The 18,527-nt window shown below is 43.0% G+C and overlaps 2 protein-coding genes across 3 annotated transcripts in view; one reads left to right on the forward strand and one right to left on the reverse strand.

Moving 5' to 3' along the window:
* Positions 1 to 15,940: 15,940 nt before the first annotated feature.
* On the reverse strand, positions 15,941 to 18,456 carry LOC129824945 (insulinoma-associated protein 1a-like). The gene has a single exon (XM_055884519.1). The coding sequence runs from the start codon at positions 18,218 to 18,220 to the stop codon at positions 16,808 to 16,810; it is 1,413 nt and encodes a 470-aa protein (XP_055740494.1). The 5' UTR covers positions 18,221 to 18,456; the 3' UTR covers positions 15,941 to 16,807.
* Positions 17,785 to 18,527, forward strand: part of LOC129824944 (crooked neck-like protein 1) — a 41,787-nt gene continuing 41,044 nt past the window's right edge. The window contains exon 1 of one of the 2 annotated variants that reach the window (XM_055884517.1): positions 17,785 to 17,883. The gene's annotated coding sequence lies outside the window, so the exon portion shown is untranslated. The remainder of the gene's footprint in view (positions 17,884 to 18,527) is intronic. The other variant, XM_055884518.1, reaches the window with a different exon arrangement.

Raw genomic sequence — 18,527 nt, forward strand, 5'->3', positions numbered from 1 at the left:
TGCAGGGGACAAGTTAGCCTCGGACAGTGGTGTCATGCACTTGAGGGATTCTCTTAAACAGCAGGAAAGTCGTTCTGGAAGTGGACTGTGAAACGCTTGTTCTCTAGTGGACCATCTTGATCTGACAGACCGAAGGGCCCCCTCTGTGGCACCCTTTGTGGCTCCCTCTGTGGCCCCCTCTGTGGCGGTCCAGACCGCAGGCTCAGGTGCTCCTTGGCTCAGAGTTGCAGCAACCTCTTTCAGCGATTCGTTATGCCTTGGGCCAGGCCTGCTGCGCCGGCACGTGCCAGACTTTAGCCAGGAGTCACACACAGGGACCCTGGCAACGGCCCGGCCCGGCAGCCTCACCACCCCACCACTGCCCCGCCCAACCCCAGCCCAGGACAAGAATAGGCAGAGCCCCGAAGGGCATGGAGGGTCCCCTCTGGAAGAAGAGGAGGAGAAGGAGGAGGTGAAGGGCCTCTATTCTCCCCTGCAGCTCGGCAGGCTATTCATTAGCCCGAGTCATCAGGAGTTCAGTGTCTGAATGAGACAAGGACAAGTGGAGGGAACCAAATGCACACTGCAGAGAGAGCAGACAGACAGTGGCTGTTAGAATCGGAGCTGTGCGAGGAACATAGCAGAGAGGGAGTGTTTAACTGGGTTCGCTGCTCTGTGGTGATTAACAGCTATCTCTGTCAGAAAGGTCACGGCTACAGTCACAGGTCACTCTGCTGGGGTGATGAACACAGCTATATGAATAGAACACTGAGGTGGTTCAGAAAATCAGAGTCGATGAGGACAAGGTCTGTCAAATCCTGTCTGCTGTCATATCAGGTGGATTAGAGCTTGTCTTTTAAAGGAGGAAATATAATATTCATATATATTCTACTATCTCTGACTGTTCTCAATCTGATTCGTTCAATGAATAATAATATTGCATCATTTTTTTCAAGAAATCAAATTCTGAACAACCAACATCAACAACCAACAAGAACAATTTTACAATGATAAAAATGTACAAATGCATTAATTTACCGTTTCTAGAGAGATATGACTCTTGGCTGAACTGGATCTGGTGTGAAGCCTGTGGCATGAGGTGGCATGGGGTGCCCAGCTGGTCCCCTCATGGTGTCGATGCCCGCCCTCCCCTGTCTGTCTGGCTGTATGCATAACATCATCAGACCCTTCATGGGGTCCCACATAAAAAAAGACTAAAATATACTATGGTAGAAATACTATAATATTCACTGTAGTGTTTTTGTGGACTTTACTGTAGTGTCGTGGACATGGATGTGGTATACTGTAGTATTTACAGTTTACTATAGTATAAATACTGTAGTAAAAAAACAGGTTCAAACCATTCAAAAGTTTGGGGTCACTTAGAAATGTCCTTATTTTTTTCAAGAAAAGCTCAAATGTTGTCCATTAAAATAACATCAAATTGATCAGAAATACAGTGTGGACATTGTTAATGTTGTAAATGACTATTGTAGCTGGAAATGGCTGATTTTGATGGAATATCTACATAGGCGTACAGAGGCCCATTATCAGCAACCATCACTCCTGTGTTCCACGAGTGGCACTTTGTGTTAGCTAATCCAAGTTTATCATTTTACAAGGCTAATTGATCATTAGAAAACCCTTTTGCAATTATGTTAGCACAGCTGAAAACTGTAGTTCTGATTAAAGAAGCAATACAACTTTAGACTTGTTGAGTATCTGGAGCATCAGCATTTGTGGGTTCGATTACAGGCTCAAAATGGCCAGAAACAAATAACTTTCTTCTGAAACTCGACAGTCTATTCTTGTACTGAGAAATTAAGGCTATTCCATGCGAGAAATTGCCAAGAAACTGAAGATCTCTTACAACACTGTGTACTACTCCCTTCACAGAACAGCACAAACTGGCCCTAACCAGAATAGAAAGAGGAGTGGGAGGCCCCGGTGCACAACTGAGCAAGAAACAGACGCCTTACAAGTCCTCAACTGGACTTGATCAATTTGATGTTATTTTAATGCACAAAAAATGTGCTTTTCTTTCAAAAACAAGGACATTTCTGTGACCCCAAACTTTTGAACGGTAGCATATATATATATATATAGAGAGAGAGATTAGTGGCTGTAAATACATATGAGGACCCCGAGGTCCGGACCTCAGCAAAAAATCAATAAATGCAAAATATATACACTGCTCAAAAAATAAAGGGAACACTTAAACAACACAATGTAACTCCAAGTCAATCACACTTCTGTGAAGTCAAACTGTCCACTTAGGAAGCAACACTGATTGACAATAAATTTCACATGCTGTTGTGCAAATGGAATAGACAAAAGGTGGAAATTATAGGCAATTAGCAAGACACCCCCAATAAAGGAGTGATTCTGCAGGTGGTGACCACAGACCACTTCTCAGTTCCTATGCTTCCTGGCTGATGTTTTGGTCACTTTTGAATACTGGCGGTGCTTTCACTCTAGTGGTAGCATGAGACGGAGTCTACAACCCACACAAGTGGCTCAAGTAGTGCAGCTCATCCAGGATGGCACATCAATGCGAGCTGTGGCAAGAAGGTTTGCTGTGTCTGTCAGCGTAGTGTCCAGAGCATGGAGGCGCTACCAGGAGACAGGCCAGTACATCAGGAGACGTGGAGGAGGCCGTAGGAGGGCAACAACCCAGCAGCAGGACCGCTACCTTCGCCTTTGTGCAATGAGGAGCACTGCCAGAGCCCTGCAAAATGACCTCCAGCAGGCCACAAATGTGCATGTGTCTGCTCAAACGGTCAGAAACAGACTCCATGAGGGTGGTATGAGGGCCCGACGTCCACAGGTGGGGGTTGTGCTTACAGCCCAACACCGTGCAGGACGTTTGGCATTTGCCAGAGAACACCAAGATTGGCAAATTCGCCACTGGCGCCCTGTGCTCTTCACAGATGAAAGCAGGTTCACACTGAGCACATGAGCACATGTGACAGAGTCTGGAGACGCCGTGGAGAACGTTCTGCTGCCTGCAACATCCTCCAGCATGACCGGTTTGGCGGTGGGTGAGTCATGGTGTGGGGTGGCATTTCTTTGTGGGGCCGCATAGCCCTCCATGTGCTCGCCAGAGGTAGCCTGACTGCCATTAGGTACCGAGATGAGATCCTCAGAGCCCTTGTTAGACCATATGCTGACACATGCACATTTGTGGCCTGCTGGAGGTCATTTTGCAGGGCTCTGGCAGTGCTCCTCATTGCACAAAGGCGGAGGTAGCGGTCTTGCTGCTGGGTTGTTGCCCTCCTACGGCCTCCTCCACGTCTCCTGATGTACTGGCCTGTCTCCTGGTAGCGCCTCCATGCTCTGGACACTACGCTGACAGACACAGCAAACCTTCTTGCCACAGCTCGCATTGATGTGCCATCCTGGATGAGCTGCACTACCTGAGCCACTTGTGTGGGTTGTAGACTCCGTCTCATGCTACCACTAGAGTGAAAGCACCGCCAGCATTCAACAGTGACCAAAACATCAGCCAGGAAGCATAGGAACTGAGAAGTGGTCTGTGGTCACCACCTGCAGAATCACTCCTTTATTGGGGGTGTCTTGCTAATTGCCTATAATTTCCACCTTTTGTCTATTCCATTTGCACAACAGCATGTGACATTTATTGTCAATCAGTGTTGCTTCCTAAGTGGACAGTTTGATTTCACAGAAGTGTGATTGACTTGGAGTTACATTGTGTTGTTTAAGTGTTCCCTTTATTTTTTTGAGCAGTGTATATATTATATATGTCACGCCCTGGCCTTAGTATTCTTTGTTTTCTTTATTATTTTAGTTAGGTCAGGGTGTGACATGGGGAATGTTTGTGTTTTGTCTCGTCTTGGGTGGTTATATGGTAAAGGGGGTGTTGAGTTTAGTGTATGGGGTTGTGTTTAGTGAATGTGTCTAGGTATGTCTATGGTTGCCTGAGTGGTTCTCAATCAGAGACAGCTGTCTTTCATTTGTCTCTGATTGGGAGCCATATTTAAGGCAACCATAGTCATTATGCGTTTGTGGGTAATTGTCTATGTTCTATGTTGCATGTGTGCACTTTGTTCGCTTTAGCTTCACGATCGTTTGTTTTTGTTAGTTTAGTAAGTGTTTGTTTTTCTTCATTAAAAGAAGATGTCTTTTTTCCACGCTGCGCCTTGGTCCACTCATTCGTCTCATAACGATCGTGACAATATATTTATTGATTTATTGCTGAGGTCCGGACCTCGGGGTCCTCATATATAGTTACGGCCACTAACCTTTTTTGAAACCGACCTGTTTAGCAAAAATATTATAATAACAAAAATATATATTTAAAACTTATTGTTTTGCCTGTTTTACATGTTATTTTGGCATTAATATGTGTTACATATCAATTTGCAAACAATAGTCTTAATAATTGGTCTCTTTTTTGCTTTCTTGAGTAAGGCAGCTCCAAAATGCAGGTCTTTCAGCTTAGCTCAGTGTTTTCTGTAGTGGAGGGGCAGCCAGCGAGTGTAGGTTGGTAATGCTCTCTAGTTGCGCCTTGATTGGCTCAGTGTTCTGTCACTGATGGGGACACCACGTCACCGCAAAATCTATGGGTAGAGCTAAGAAATTCAAGCCCCTTAGATGCTACCATAGAGTTATATTAAAAGTTCCCATCCAAGAAGGCTCAAGGTCATTGGCCACAGATAAAATGACGTCAAATCATATTATATCTACAGTAGCTTTGATTGGACATGTCAGCATCATACTTTCAAAATCTTAGCTAGCAAGCTAGCAGTCATCATCATGAATCACGTCGACAATCTACTGGCAAATCCTTTTTACTCCTTGTCATGTGAAGAGAAATAGTGAAGAGAAATTATAGATAAAACGTATCGGTGCTCATCGGCCATTGGACATAAACCTCACACAACAAGTTGGAAACCCCAAATTCAACAATGAGTGGTTTGGAAGGAATCAGAGGCTAACTGCAAGCATTGCAAAGTAATCACTAGCCTGCCATTCAGTGGAGTGGCTGTGTGGTCCCAAGTCTGGGTTTAAAGTTCTCTTTTCCAAGCTTAAAAGGGTAAACAAAATTCAACATTGGCCATGCTGTCAATCCAGCATGTCTTCTGCTGCGCTCAAAACAACTCGGAATTGGGAAATCTGACTTCGGTGAGTTCAAGACAACTGGGAACTCTGAAAAAAACATGCTCTGACTGGAAAAATATGTTTTAAACGGTCCTCCAATTCGGAATTGCAAGTATGTAACTCAGGCCTCTTTCTAGAGCTCTGACCTGAAGATCACTAATGTTATCATGATTCAACCTTGTTTTTTTCCGAGTTCCCAGTTGTCTTGAAAGCACCATAAATCCAGAGAATACCAGACTTTTGATGACAACATTTTCCCACGAAGGACCGCCGCGCCACCTTCCTGTTCAAGTGAGCACAGCACAACAAGGTGAGTCCGAAAATGTCTTGTATGCTGCTGCATAACTGATGTAATATGCCAGGGAGATATGTACACTGTCTGTGGCTAAGAATGTAATGCTGGGTGTATGTTGTGTAGTAAGCTGTTAGCAGCACATCCTAATAATTTGGACACTTTTCCCCTCATAATTTCACCTACTGTTCTGACTTGGTGGTGCACATGTAGCCTATAGCCTGTTTTAGAATTCTGTCGCTGGACATTTTAAAAAGTGCTGAACAAATAGTTATATTGACTATGTCTGTCCTAGCTTGCTCATTAATGTCTTAATCGAAACTACAGATTGCCTCTTATCCGCTTGTTGTCCCCTTATGCCATAGTTTGTACATCTCAATTGTCAGTAGAAACCACATTTGTTTAAGCAAGTCAGCCATATCAGCTATGTTTTTTTCAAAGGCAGTAAATGAGGCTGAATGAACTGTTTCGCTGCCAGACTGATAGCCAGGTGTAGCAGTGTGTAGGGACTCTGCTGTTGGGACAGCTTTATGTAGGCCCTAACAGTGTGTGGGCACGGTTTGTCACAGTTATAGTGCAATTAATGTATTGTTTAGTGTTGTGTAGTGGCTTTGCTGCCATGTGTAACAGTTTAACTTTAGACCGTCCCCTCGCACGAACCAGGGACCCTCTGCACACATCAACAACAGTTATAGGCGTGGATAGGCGTCGTTACAGAGCAAGGGGAACCACTACTTCTAGTTTTTCAGAGCAAGTGACGTAACCGACCGAAAGGCTGCTAGCGCGCACCACCGCTACCTAGCTAGCCATTTCACATCGGTTACATTCACCCCCCTTTCGACCTCCTCCTTTTCCGCAGCAACCAGTGATCCGGGTCAACAGCATCAATGTAACAGTTTAACTTTACGTCCGTCCCCTCGCCCATACCCGGGCGCGAACCAAGGACCCTCTGCACACATCAACAACGGTCGCCCACGAAGCATCGTTACCCATCGCTCCACAAAGGCCGCGGCCCTTGCAGAGCAAGGGGAACCACTACTTCTAGGTTTTCAGAGCAAGTGGCGTAACCGACCGAAAGGCTGCTAGCGTGCACCACCGCTACCTAGCTAGCCATTTCACATCCGTTACACATGCATGCCCCACCAAGACTTACATGCTAAAATTGCCACTAGTTATAGCCATGGATAGGCCTGGATGGATAGTTAAGTGTTAACTATAACCTATAGTGAACACAATATATGGTCTATACTTGGCATGTAGGTTTCTCACTTATGGCTGGCGCAAATTGGGATATGGGGGAAGGGAATGAGCAGGGTATATGCAAATTAAATACTGTAGTACAGTATATACTATAGTTATTACTGTAGTGTTTTTGTAGACTGTAGTGTTTTTGCTGACATTACTGTAGTGTTTACTGCAGTGTTTTTGTGGACTGCAGTATACTGTAGTATTTACCCTAGTATTCTACAACATGCTATAGTAGGACTACACATGATCGGGGGACACTACAGTGTAGTATAGTATTCTACAGTATACTACAGTTTACAACGGAATTCTATACTAAAATGTAGCACTTTATAATGTGTTGTATGTCCCAAATGCACCCTATTTCCTATATAGTGCACTACTTTCAATCAGGGCCTGGTCAAAAGTAGTGCACAAAATAGGGAATAGCGTGCCATGTGGTACACATACATGGTCTTTGTTCTGCTCTGGTCTGGTCCATTCCACACTGCCACCATCCTGACATTGGACATTGTCAGTCACCTGCTTACATTCCCCATGTACGCTCACATCACATTACCAAAAACGTACATCAATGCCATAAAAGCTATTTGTTATTGAGTTATTGAATTTGCACAGATTCAATCAACCACTAATAAAATCAGTCTTTGTACACTTGGGTGCTTTTTCATATGACATGACACATTTGTTTCTGTAAGTGTGTATGTGCACGTGCCATATCTGTGTTTGTGTGTGTATGAGTGTGTGTGTGTGTGTGTGTGTTTATTAGTGTGTGTGCATGTCAGTGGATCATCTGCACAGGCTCACAGAGCAGAGGGCAGGCCAGAACAGCAGACTGGCAGGAGCAGAGGGGAGCCAGAGCTATTTGCATAATTATGCCCCTGCTTCCTGGAGAGGCAATGAGAAACACTTCTCTAACCTCTATCGACCTTTCATGAACTGGAATACTGAACAGCACAGAGACAGAGGGACAGAAAGAGAGGTTACCAAAAATCTGTAGTATTCAGTTGTATTGTGCAAGGTTGTGTGTGTGAGTGTGTGCGTGCGTGCGTGCTTGCGTGTGTCAGTTTGTTTAGGCTAGTTACGGTATGTGTTGCCTAGGTGTTTCATGGATGTTATCTCTGCGTCTTCAATTCAGGTAGGATTCCTTTGTAGTCAAGCCACTATTGGCTGTCAGGACGATCACCCAGCCATTGGTTAGTCTAAGAATACACATTTATCTGCATTGATGGTAAATGGAGGATTTGTATCTCTCATCCCTCCATAAAACAGGACCACGTCTGCAACATAATCAGGCTCTAATGTGAGAGGCCTCTCCTGCCTTATTGGAAATTCATTCTGAATAGCTTGTTATTATCTTGGCCTCTGGATGTGTGTGAATAGATTTACAAGCATTAGGGCCGGGGCATTGTGAGGGGCATGTGTGGAGGACGTCCGGGGTCTTTTGTGTGTGCTGGGGTTGGAATCAGCTGTCCCCTCCACAAAAGCCGTCTGCTCGGAGGAACACAACAGAGAAATGTGTTGCGGTGTTTTCAGGAATCACCAAGTAGACATGTGCCAGATTTAGACTGTGTCTCGCTCTAAACAAGCGAGCTGTTAACACGTAGGCTACAGACTCATGTGCATGTACAAATAAATGCGGGCGATGCGCTTGAGATTGGAGGGTTGAACGGTGGTTGGGGGAGGATGTCGGGATTTTTTAAATATATGGAGATATTTAAAACTGTAAAATACTTCAAAGTCGTGACGGTTTGAGACAGTATACCTTCACATCACCCGATGACAGTGTCACAACAATTGCCTGGAGGCCTATCTTTCTTGTCATTAGGATCCAAACAGACCGTTCTCTCCTCGTTGGTCTCTTGGTTGAAATAATTAGCCTTTCACTTTGAGAGTATGTCAGGTCAACAGGGTGATTAGAGCTTATTGTTTGAGCCGTGCTAGTCCCAAAGAGAAAGATGGGTATCAGAGCCACCTGTATCCTGAACGCTTCAAAGAGGATCAGTAGCCATCTGCAGGACTAGACTCCAACAGCCTTGAGCTGTGCCAGGGATCTAGGACAGGAAGGGCCGTGGGGGGATGGGCATAGACATGAATATGTAAGAGTGGAAATTGGACTTAATTCTTTAGGAGCAACAGTCATTCAAGTTTCGTGAGCTCCTCTATGGTGTCTTAATTTTCCTGTGGTTGATGTTCCACTCTTCGTAACATCCTAATGACATGCTAGAGTTATATAGGCAGGGGCAAGCTCTCACAACTCACCTTATAAAACTATGGACAAGTAAATAATGTAGAGATACATGTACTATCGAAACAGCAAAAACAAGGAGCCTCTTCCTACACCTGTTCTATATGTTGTGGAAAATTTGATCCAAATATCTAGGCAGAGACTATTTAAGGTACAATAGTGAATCTTTAATAGAAGCAGCTGCAGGGAGATCTGTCTCTGATTTACAGTCAGGGAAGAACTCACAGGGGAGATGGTTGCATGTCACTCATATAGAGGGAGGTGATAATAGTTTTTGTTATACAAGCAACATTAACAGACAACAATGGCCTTGTGTTAGGGTGCAGACATGTAACAGGCGTCGGACTCTATGAAATGCAGTTTGTCACAATTCAACACAGAACAGAGCACAAACCTTGAGAAGTTACAACAGCTCACTCCAATTTTGCCACCACATATATAATGTCATTTAACAGGGTCAGATACACATTCATTACAGCCAGATCATGCAGAGTTTGAGTTTTTTTTTTTTTATTCTTGCTCACAGGTAAAACTGAAGAAATGCAGAATTTACAACACTGATAATTACAAAACACTAATTTAAAATACGTAACACATAATGCGTGACATAAAAAGAATACAGAACACTTGAAACATTACAGGACACTTTTCATGATGGAAATTGAAATATTCAAATGTGATTGTAAAAAAAAAAGGATACAGGCTGTTAATGACACACGAATTACCAGCCCCCAAAACAAACAATGCAGTTGTAGCCATAACAATGTTTCTGTGTGTGTGTGTATGTATGTGTGTGTGTGTGTGTGTGTGTGTGTGTGTGTGTGTGTGTGTGTGTGTGTGTGTGTGTGTGTGTGTGTGTGTGTGTGTGTGTGTGTGTGTGTGTGTGTGTGTGCGTGTGCGCGCGTTTGTTGACTCTCCTTGGGGTTGCCTGGACCTGACACCAACACCTGCCATACTGGAAAATGCCTGGAGGTTTGTTTGACTTGCCATGGGCAGCCGGGGGGAGTGGATGAGAGTGTGTTTACTTTTCTTCTTTTGTCTTTTTCTTAGAACGGTGAAGATAAGAGGCACGCGCTCTACTGCGGACTAAGCTGAAAGACTGTCTGTTCACTTTTCCTTTTTTTCAGGAGGGATGGAGGGATGGAGCCGATAAGTAGAGGGAGGATGGGAATCGAAAAGAGAGGAGAGGAAATTGGGGGTGTGGCTGACAAGCAAAGGGCAGGTGTAACTTCCACCACCATGTGTGTGTGTTAGGTTAAAAAAACACCCACACATACACACACCCACATGTATGCCCTCACACACAGTAACACATCCTACCATGTAACACTACTCCCCAGGTCTGGCTAACCGCATTACACCGTGATGGATGTCTGATTACATCAGCTAAATGAAATAACTCGGTGTTGCTTTCATGCGAGATATCAAGTCAGCTCACAGGAGAAAAATAAAGGTGTCTTGGAACAGGACCAGAGAGGAGTAGAACTGCCTTGGGATGCTGGACTGTGAAGCCTCTGCTATGCACACTTAAAGACAACACACAATGCAATTGTAAACAAGACTGGGGTTTCAGCTCCGTGACACATAGCCCTTCCTTAATTACAGAGTCAGTCGTGCCAGGATACACATACTCCATGTCCCTGTTATATTAACACAGTCTCACTCCTCTCTCCTTCAATGGAGATCAGATTAGCTGTCATACATGAATAGTAGACGTGTAACTATTTGTAAACGCTACGGTTTTATCTTTCCCCAAAGGTTTTTCCGCTCTTCTGTGTATATGTAGACTGCGACAGACAGCTCTATTATAGTGCAGCAGCGGTCTGTAATGGTTGTGTGAAAGGCTTTATCTGGAGCTCTTATCTTTGGCCCGCTCCCCAGCTGCCTGCCCTACACCTGTCTGTCTGTCAGACCCACTGGGAGGAGGTGTGTGTATGTGTGTGTGGGGGGGCTGTTGGCCAGACCGTTGCTGTGTGAGGAGTGGGGTTTGGGGTTCAGGGGGAACTGAAGGAATTTGTTGTGATTAGTGAGGACATACTTTGTGGTCACCGCAGGGCGTTTGTGAAGTGCAGTTGAGGACATTTCCTCGTCAGTGTTTTTTTTTTTATAAAGAGAGTCCAAGAATTTTCAGTATGATTATGTGACGTTTTGCCACGACCTTCTTCTTGTTTTCTACATTGTAGAATAATAGTGAAGACATCAAAACTATCTAATAACACATATGGAAGTATGTAGAAACCAAAAAAGTGTTGAACAAATCAAAATATATTTTATATTTGAGATTCTAGTAGCCAACCTTTGCCTTTAAGACATGAAGGTCAGTCAATCCGGAAAATGTCAAGAACTTCGAAAGTTTCTTCAAGTGCAGTCTCAAAAGCCATCAAGCGCTATGATGAAACTGGCTCTCATGAGGACCGCCATAGGAAAGGAAGGTAAGTTCATTAGAGTTAACTGCACATCAGATTGCAGCCCAAATAAATGCTTCAGAGTTCAAGTAACAGACACATCTCAAAATCAACTGTTCAGAGGAGACTGCGTGAATCAGGACTTCATAGTCGAATTGCTGTAAAGAAACCACTATTAAAGGACACTAATAAGAAGAAGAGACTTGCTTGGGCCAAGAAACACGAGCAATGGACATTAGACCGGTGGAAATCTGTCCCTTGGTCTGATTGGTCCAAATTTGAGATTTTTGGTTCAAACCGCAGTGTCTTTGTGAGGACGCAGAGTAGGTGAACGGATGATCTCACATGTGTGGTTCCCACTGTAAAGCATGGAGGAGGAGGTGTATATAGAATGATGTATATAGAATTCAAGGCACACTTAACCAGCATGGTTAACACAGCATTCTGCAGCGATACGCAATCGCTGTTTTAGCAGCAAGACTGTATAACAGCCATGACTAACACAGAGAGGCTGCTGCCTACATTCAGACTTGAATCATTGGCCACTTTAATAAATAGATCACTAGTCACTGTAAATAATGTTTACATATCTTACATTATTCATCTCATATGTATATACAGTTTCTTGCCTATGCCGCTCGGTCATCCCTCATTAATATATTTATATGTACATATTCTTATTCCAACCTTTTAGATTTGTGTGTATTAGGTAGTTGTTGTGGAATTGTTAGATTACTTGTTGGTTATTACTGCACTGTCAGAACTAGAAGCACAAGCATTTCGCTTCACTCACATTAACATCTGCTAACCATGTGTATGTGACCAATAAAATTTGATTTGATCCCATCTGGTTTGTGCTTAGTGGGACTATCATTTGTCTTTCAACAGGACAATGACCCAAAACACACCTCCAGGCTGTGTAAGGGATATTTGACCAAGGAGAGTGTTGGCCTCCACAATCACCCGACCTCAACCCAATTGAGATGGTTTTGGATGAGTTGGACCGCAGGGTGAAGGAAAGCAGTCAACAAGTGCTCAGCATATGTTACTTTATATGCTACTTTGAAGAATCTCAAATGTAAAATACATTTTGATTTGTTTAACACTTTTTTGGTTACTACATGATTCCATATGTGTTATTTCATAGTTTTGATGTCTTCGCTGTTATTCTACAATGTAAAAATAAAGAAAAACCCTTGAATGAGTAGGTGTGTCCAAACTTTTGACTGGTATCCATCATTTCAAAGCTCAGTGATTCACTCATAATGGTCCATTTCATAGAGAATGTTGCAAACTGGACTGCATGTAGGAAATTACTTTGAAGAGATGGTGATTGGGTCAAAATATGGCTATTGCTAAATTCAATATACTTGTCTTTAACTGCCACTTCCCGATAGTGAGGCTCTTCCCACATGCCAACTCATTATTCTCAGCTTCGGAAGCATCGTCATTCACCAAAGTTCGTGTGGCTATCCTTCAACACTGCATCCTTAGAAATATTCTCCAGGCTTACAGGGAATTGTTGATATGCTGTCAATGTATTATTCTAGACCAAATTTTCTTCCCAAAATGCATTTTACCTACATGTCTTAGCGTGTGTTTTTTTTGGCCAACTATATATGCAAATATGTACATATTTAATTCAATATAAACTGATTTGCATATCCGATCATATAAAAATTCTGAAAATTGTTAATACAAAAACTGATTATATTTGTGTCTACATTCAGCTGGTAAAAGTTGATTGTGACATGATTAAGTTTTAAAAAAAAATCCATATTAGAGTGTGGTGCCTGATCTTAATATATACATTTTCTGTTTTTATCATCCAGTGCAAGTTTTTTTTGACTAATCATTTTATAAACTGAGGTTAGAAACAACCATAATAGGGCCATGCCTTAAGTTCTTGACCCATGCCACTCCGTGGCAATGGCCATATGTGTGATTGACAGCTTGTAAGCCTCTATCACAGGCAGCAGGTACTGTGCGAGGGTGTTGCTGGCCCAGCCATCACACCTTTCTACTCCTCCAGAGATCTGGTTGCCATGGAGAACCAGGTGCAGCCCAGGTGTGAAGCGTAGTGTGAGCTGTGGAGACGTACTCAGCTATTAAGACACACTGAACCAGGGGGCCATTTTCTCCAGTTTTCTTACCCCCTTAGATGCAATGTTAAAAAGGTCCCTTATTTTCTTTTTTTAAACACTATACTCAGTATCACTAAGCCAAATACAATGTCATTGCATGATTATTAATGTGCTTTCTGAAAAGTGATACTTTTATCATTTTTATGCTACAGCCATATTTAAATGGTAAAAACAAATATAGACTTATTTCCTGCGTTTTAAGCAATCAACTCCAAACCAAAGTTGAAATGTGCACACTGACTCAACTTAGTGTGCTTGGATTCAGAATTGTTATACTATTTATCCTTTTTAAAATAAAACCATTTGAAATTTGCATAAATTAACATGTTTTTTTTGTTGAGAACCATAGGAGTACAATGGTAGCTATTCAAAATGCCCCTGCCAATTAAGCTAGACGATTTTAAAACATCCCGGCTCAAATTCCATAAACTATTACGAATTCGAATTTGCATAAATTAGCATACAACTTCATAGATTCAATGCCAAGCAAGGTTATTATAGTTTTTTGTTTTTATATTCGGTTTTAATTCTATTAGTTTTATTTTAAATTATGTTTACTTTCAGTTTGTTTTCAAACCTGATTTGCTAGTTTTATTTAGTTTCAGTTGTATAAAAATATTTGTATTTTATGATTCGGTTTCAGTTTTAACTGTAGTGTTAGGGACAGAAAGCATGACTGGGAGGCTAGAAGCGATTCGTGTCTGTTGTGTGTTTTTCGGGATGTCACTTTTTGCAACTAGGAAACAGTAATACATAAGGTGATGGGTCAGGTCATAGGTCAGGTCATAGGTTAGGTTTAAATTATAATGGTAATGGTCCCTTGCTCAGACATTGCATGCATCAACCAATGGTTGCATGCTATGTCATCTAATGTGCAGTTTGGCACCAGATTGCTATAACATATGATGTGGTTAGCTGATTTGTAAAATACCTATCCAGGCATAGAAAGATCTGGCATGCGTCAGGAACATACCCAATCTCAATGTGACTTGGATTTAAAAGGAATAGCGCAGAGACTGGTGCAAAAAAAAACATGGCGTAAGGAAAATCTCTCTCGCCCATGTTTACACCAATCCAATGCTTTTAACTTTAGTAGTACATGCAAGAAGAATCAAGTTAGTTACCTAGAAAATGTTTTCCGTTAAGCCAGCTGTAGTGATTCACAAACTGGGCCAATTTGAAACATTCCTATCTCCTGGCCACATTTACCCACCAGATTTTAGTTTGTTTTGGAGTCAAGGATAATAGTTTAATATAGTTTTAGTTTTTCAAGCAGGTTTGTTCATTATTTTATTTCAGTTTACTACATCGTTTTTTCACGATTAGAGTGTTAGTTTTGATTTCAGCTTTAGTTTACTATAATAAGCTTGATGCCAACCACAAGAAGACAGTGGTTAGACATTTTAAATGCTACTACTCTTTAACCATTTCAGCTTCAAACATTAAAACAACTTTAACATGTTCTGAACTAGATCAATTAGAACTATTAACATGAGCATAAAATAATAACCCACAGTTATAGTAACGCTTAAACCATTCAAGCTACAGACACCAAACCAACTTTCACATGTTCCGGGCATGCTATCTATCTATCAGTCAATCAAGCAATCAATCAATCTTTCCATCGACCTACTTTTTCAACTATAAAAGGTCACTACTATTACTACGGTAGTCGCTACCACTGCTAGAACTTATTTCACAACCGTAAATACCTTAAAACAAGCTAGCAAGCGCACACATTTTCTTTAGGAAATGTACTTTTATAGTTTATTATGTGGATTGTAATTAAATGTCTGATAATATCTAAAACATGTATGTGACTTCTAAGTAGCCCTAGTAGTGACAGGACGTACAGTAGCACAGTATCCTCTCTAACTATCCTCTGCTGTGCTGATGGGATGCAGTGACTAAACATAGCCAGAAGAGGACTGGCCACCCCTCATAGCCTGGTTCCTCTCTAGGTTTCTTCCTAGGTTTTGGCCTTTCTAGGGAGTTTTTCCTAGCCACCGTGCTTCTACACCTGCATTGCTTGCTGTTTGGGGTTTTAGGCTGGGTTTCTGTACAGCACTTCGAGATATTAGCTGATGTACGAAGGGCTATATAAAATAAACTTGATTGAAACTTTACATACATACACCACTATCTGGTGCAGTAGTGCCATCTCTGCTCCCTGTTGGTCTGCTCTGTGCTGCTAGGCTGCGATGGGATGTCGCTAATGGAGGCTGCCTCTTGTGTGAAGACGATAGCCTGAGACACAAAGTCAGTGTAGTGAGGGGGAGCCTTTCAAACTCAGTCAAGTGTCTGTCTGGCCACCTGCTAAACACCTGCACTGCCCTGTGCTCCCTCACTGACCGACCATGCAGTACCAAGTCGAGGCTGTGTCCATTTACTTACTGGCAATAGTGACATGCACTACAATATGGTGTTGACACCAGCACTATGGCTGCAAGGTCCTACCTAAGCTCAGGTCAGAAAACATAAATTAGTCCAAGTTAGTCAAACAATATGGATTTTTTTGCTTTTATTATTTGGACATTTAGCAAATACTGCAGAAACATACAAACGCGGTAAGAGCTTATAGGTACAAAACAACCAGAGGGAAACAATATGATTGCGTTTAAGAGCGTTGAAGAGAATGTTTTATAAGCTCAAGGTCATTAGATTGTAGCCTAATTCACTCATAAACCATTCTCGGTATCCATGTAAACTTGATATAAATAAGTAAAAAGGATACTTTTGCTATGGCATGAAGAAATACATTAATGAGTCACACATAAATCACACAAAACAATCATTTACGTAAGATAAGCTCAATAAATAAATAAATAAAAATCATGATGGTTTACTTGTAGTATATTGGCAATACAGTATGTAAATAACAGTAATGATACAATATCTGGCCAATGATAAATAAGACATTAAAAACAATCATTATTCGACACATAAATTAAGGCAGTTTTACAGCAGGTGTGTACAAGAGCTCTAATCCAAGGCATTGATGGATAGGGAAAACTTTTCAAATTGTATTATGTTCAGAGACAAAGCTAAAATGGAATGTCCACAGATTCACAAGCTATAATAAAGCTAATAGATACATGTCCAGCCTGTGAATTAAAAGGCAATTTTATGACAACGGTACAGCTAGGATATCCCTTTCTTAGGTCTAGAAGCTAATGCAAAAGCACTTGTGCAGAGATACTAGAAAAATAAGTTAACAGTCTAATGCTTTACTTTCTTTAGATCAACTAAGATGAGTCTGAAAAATATAGAATTCAAGCTCCAAACAGGATTTAAAATCCACCTTTATTAAACGCACAGGCTGATGATGGAGTCGAACTTCACGCACATGACTTCCATGCGTAAAGGCACAGGTTCAACAGGCTGGGCGCACAGGCATCTGAAGGAGGATCACCTGCCTGTTTTCTGAGGGATGACATTTGTTGATGTGCCGTGTAAGTCCCGGTGAACTGTAGAACATGGCAGGGCAGTATTTGCATGGGTAGACCTGCGAGGAGTGGAGGAGACGGATATGCCTTTCTTGGTTGACTCTGTTGGGGAAGTTCTCTCCGCAAACAGGGCACAGGTGGCACCCTGAGGAACTCAGATTCAATGGTGCGTGGCTTGGAGTTTGGTCACTGGGCTTTCCCTCGCTTTGGGATGATGGATAGGCATCATGGTCCTCGCTGCTGGTGTCGTGGGAGGATGTGGCATGTTGAGATAGGATGTGCTTTCTCAGGTATGCCTGGCGTTTAAACTTTTTCCCACAGTGATGACAATCATAGAGACCCTCCTCTGATGTAACTGATCCCGACTCTGACAGCCCGGGGCTGGGTGAGTCTCTTTCGCTCCGGAGCTTTATTTCTTCAGACACAGCCTTATCAATCGCCGGCATCTTATCACTCTGGGATTTAATATTTTGCGCGCCAGATATTGACGCTGTATTCTGTGGCTTTGGTTTGTGCCAGCGCCTGTGGGAGGCTAGGTTCGCCGGGCAGCTGAACACCTTATCGCATTCAGGGCATCTGTATTCAACTCTCACAATCCTGGAGCACTTGTGCTGGGCCAGCGCGAACGGGTTGCCATATGCTTCTCTGCACAGTTGACAGACGAACTCACCGAGGGGTTTGTCACCTGCTGCCGGCTGTGGTCTGGGTTTTTGGTCGACAAGCGCCTCTTTAATTTTGAGGCCAAGCACGGGCGATGTGGTCATCTCGTCTTCAAAGTGTAGCTTCCTGATAGCTTTGTTTTTTTTGGATGGAGGCTTGTTTTTACGCTCGGTGTCGCTCGAAGGCCTTTTGGTGCCATTCCCGGTGACAGCGGGTGGGATTGGGTTCGTGGTTGTCCCGGTCCGGTTGCTGTTACTGGTACCGATTTTTAGGTCCACTGGGGCAAAGAGATTATCTAAAGTGGTGAGCGCTGCAGGTGTGGGAAAGGATTCAGCAGACACAGGTGAGCCTAGATTTAAACTTCTCTCAAAATATGCCCGTTCATGGTCCTTACTGACGGGCCGGGTGGGGCTGTAGAGCGCCTGGTACAATGCCTCCGGGTTCCCAAACTGAACGGGTTTAGCGTCATGTCCGGGTGCCGCTGCTGTGGCTGATGCCTCGCAGAACACGGATGCTGCTGCCGCGCGCGCAGGGAAGGATGCGAGAGCCTCCGACTGTAGTGCGTCTTTTGGACTCTGTAAAGCGTGTATTAGTTGTCCCTGCTCCTCTTCGTCAGAGCGCACCCTGTAAGACACAGGGTTCGCTTTCTTGTTCCTTTTCACTAAAAAGCCTCTTGGCATTTTTGCGGTGGACGGAACGAATAAGGCACTTTGGACCCACAGATGATGTTGAAATAAAATCCAGGTTCGGGTTATTATCACAGACACATCGGACACTTTGATTTTCACCGTCCCCTGCTATTGATTCGTTCTCTTCCCGAGATGCTTTTACCACGACATAGCTGCACTCTTTTTAAGGAGACATGATGACATTGTTCTCGCCCCTTGTTGCCTCATCCCCAACCAATCAGATGGAACCAAGATCCCTATGGATTTGCGAGTGGGTGGGAAGGGTGGAGAGGTGGGCTTGGTTTCGGGTGGAAATGTA

Source organism: Salvelinus fontinalis, chromosome 27 (assembly GCF_029448725.1).
Source record: "Salvelinus fontinalis isolate EN_2023a chromosome 27, ASM2944872v1, whole genome shotgun sequence".
Classification (NCBI taxonomy): domain Eukaryota; kingdom Metazoa; phylum Chordata; class Actinopteri; order Salmoniformes; family Salmonidae; genus Salvelinus; species Salvelinus fontinalis.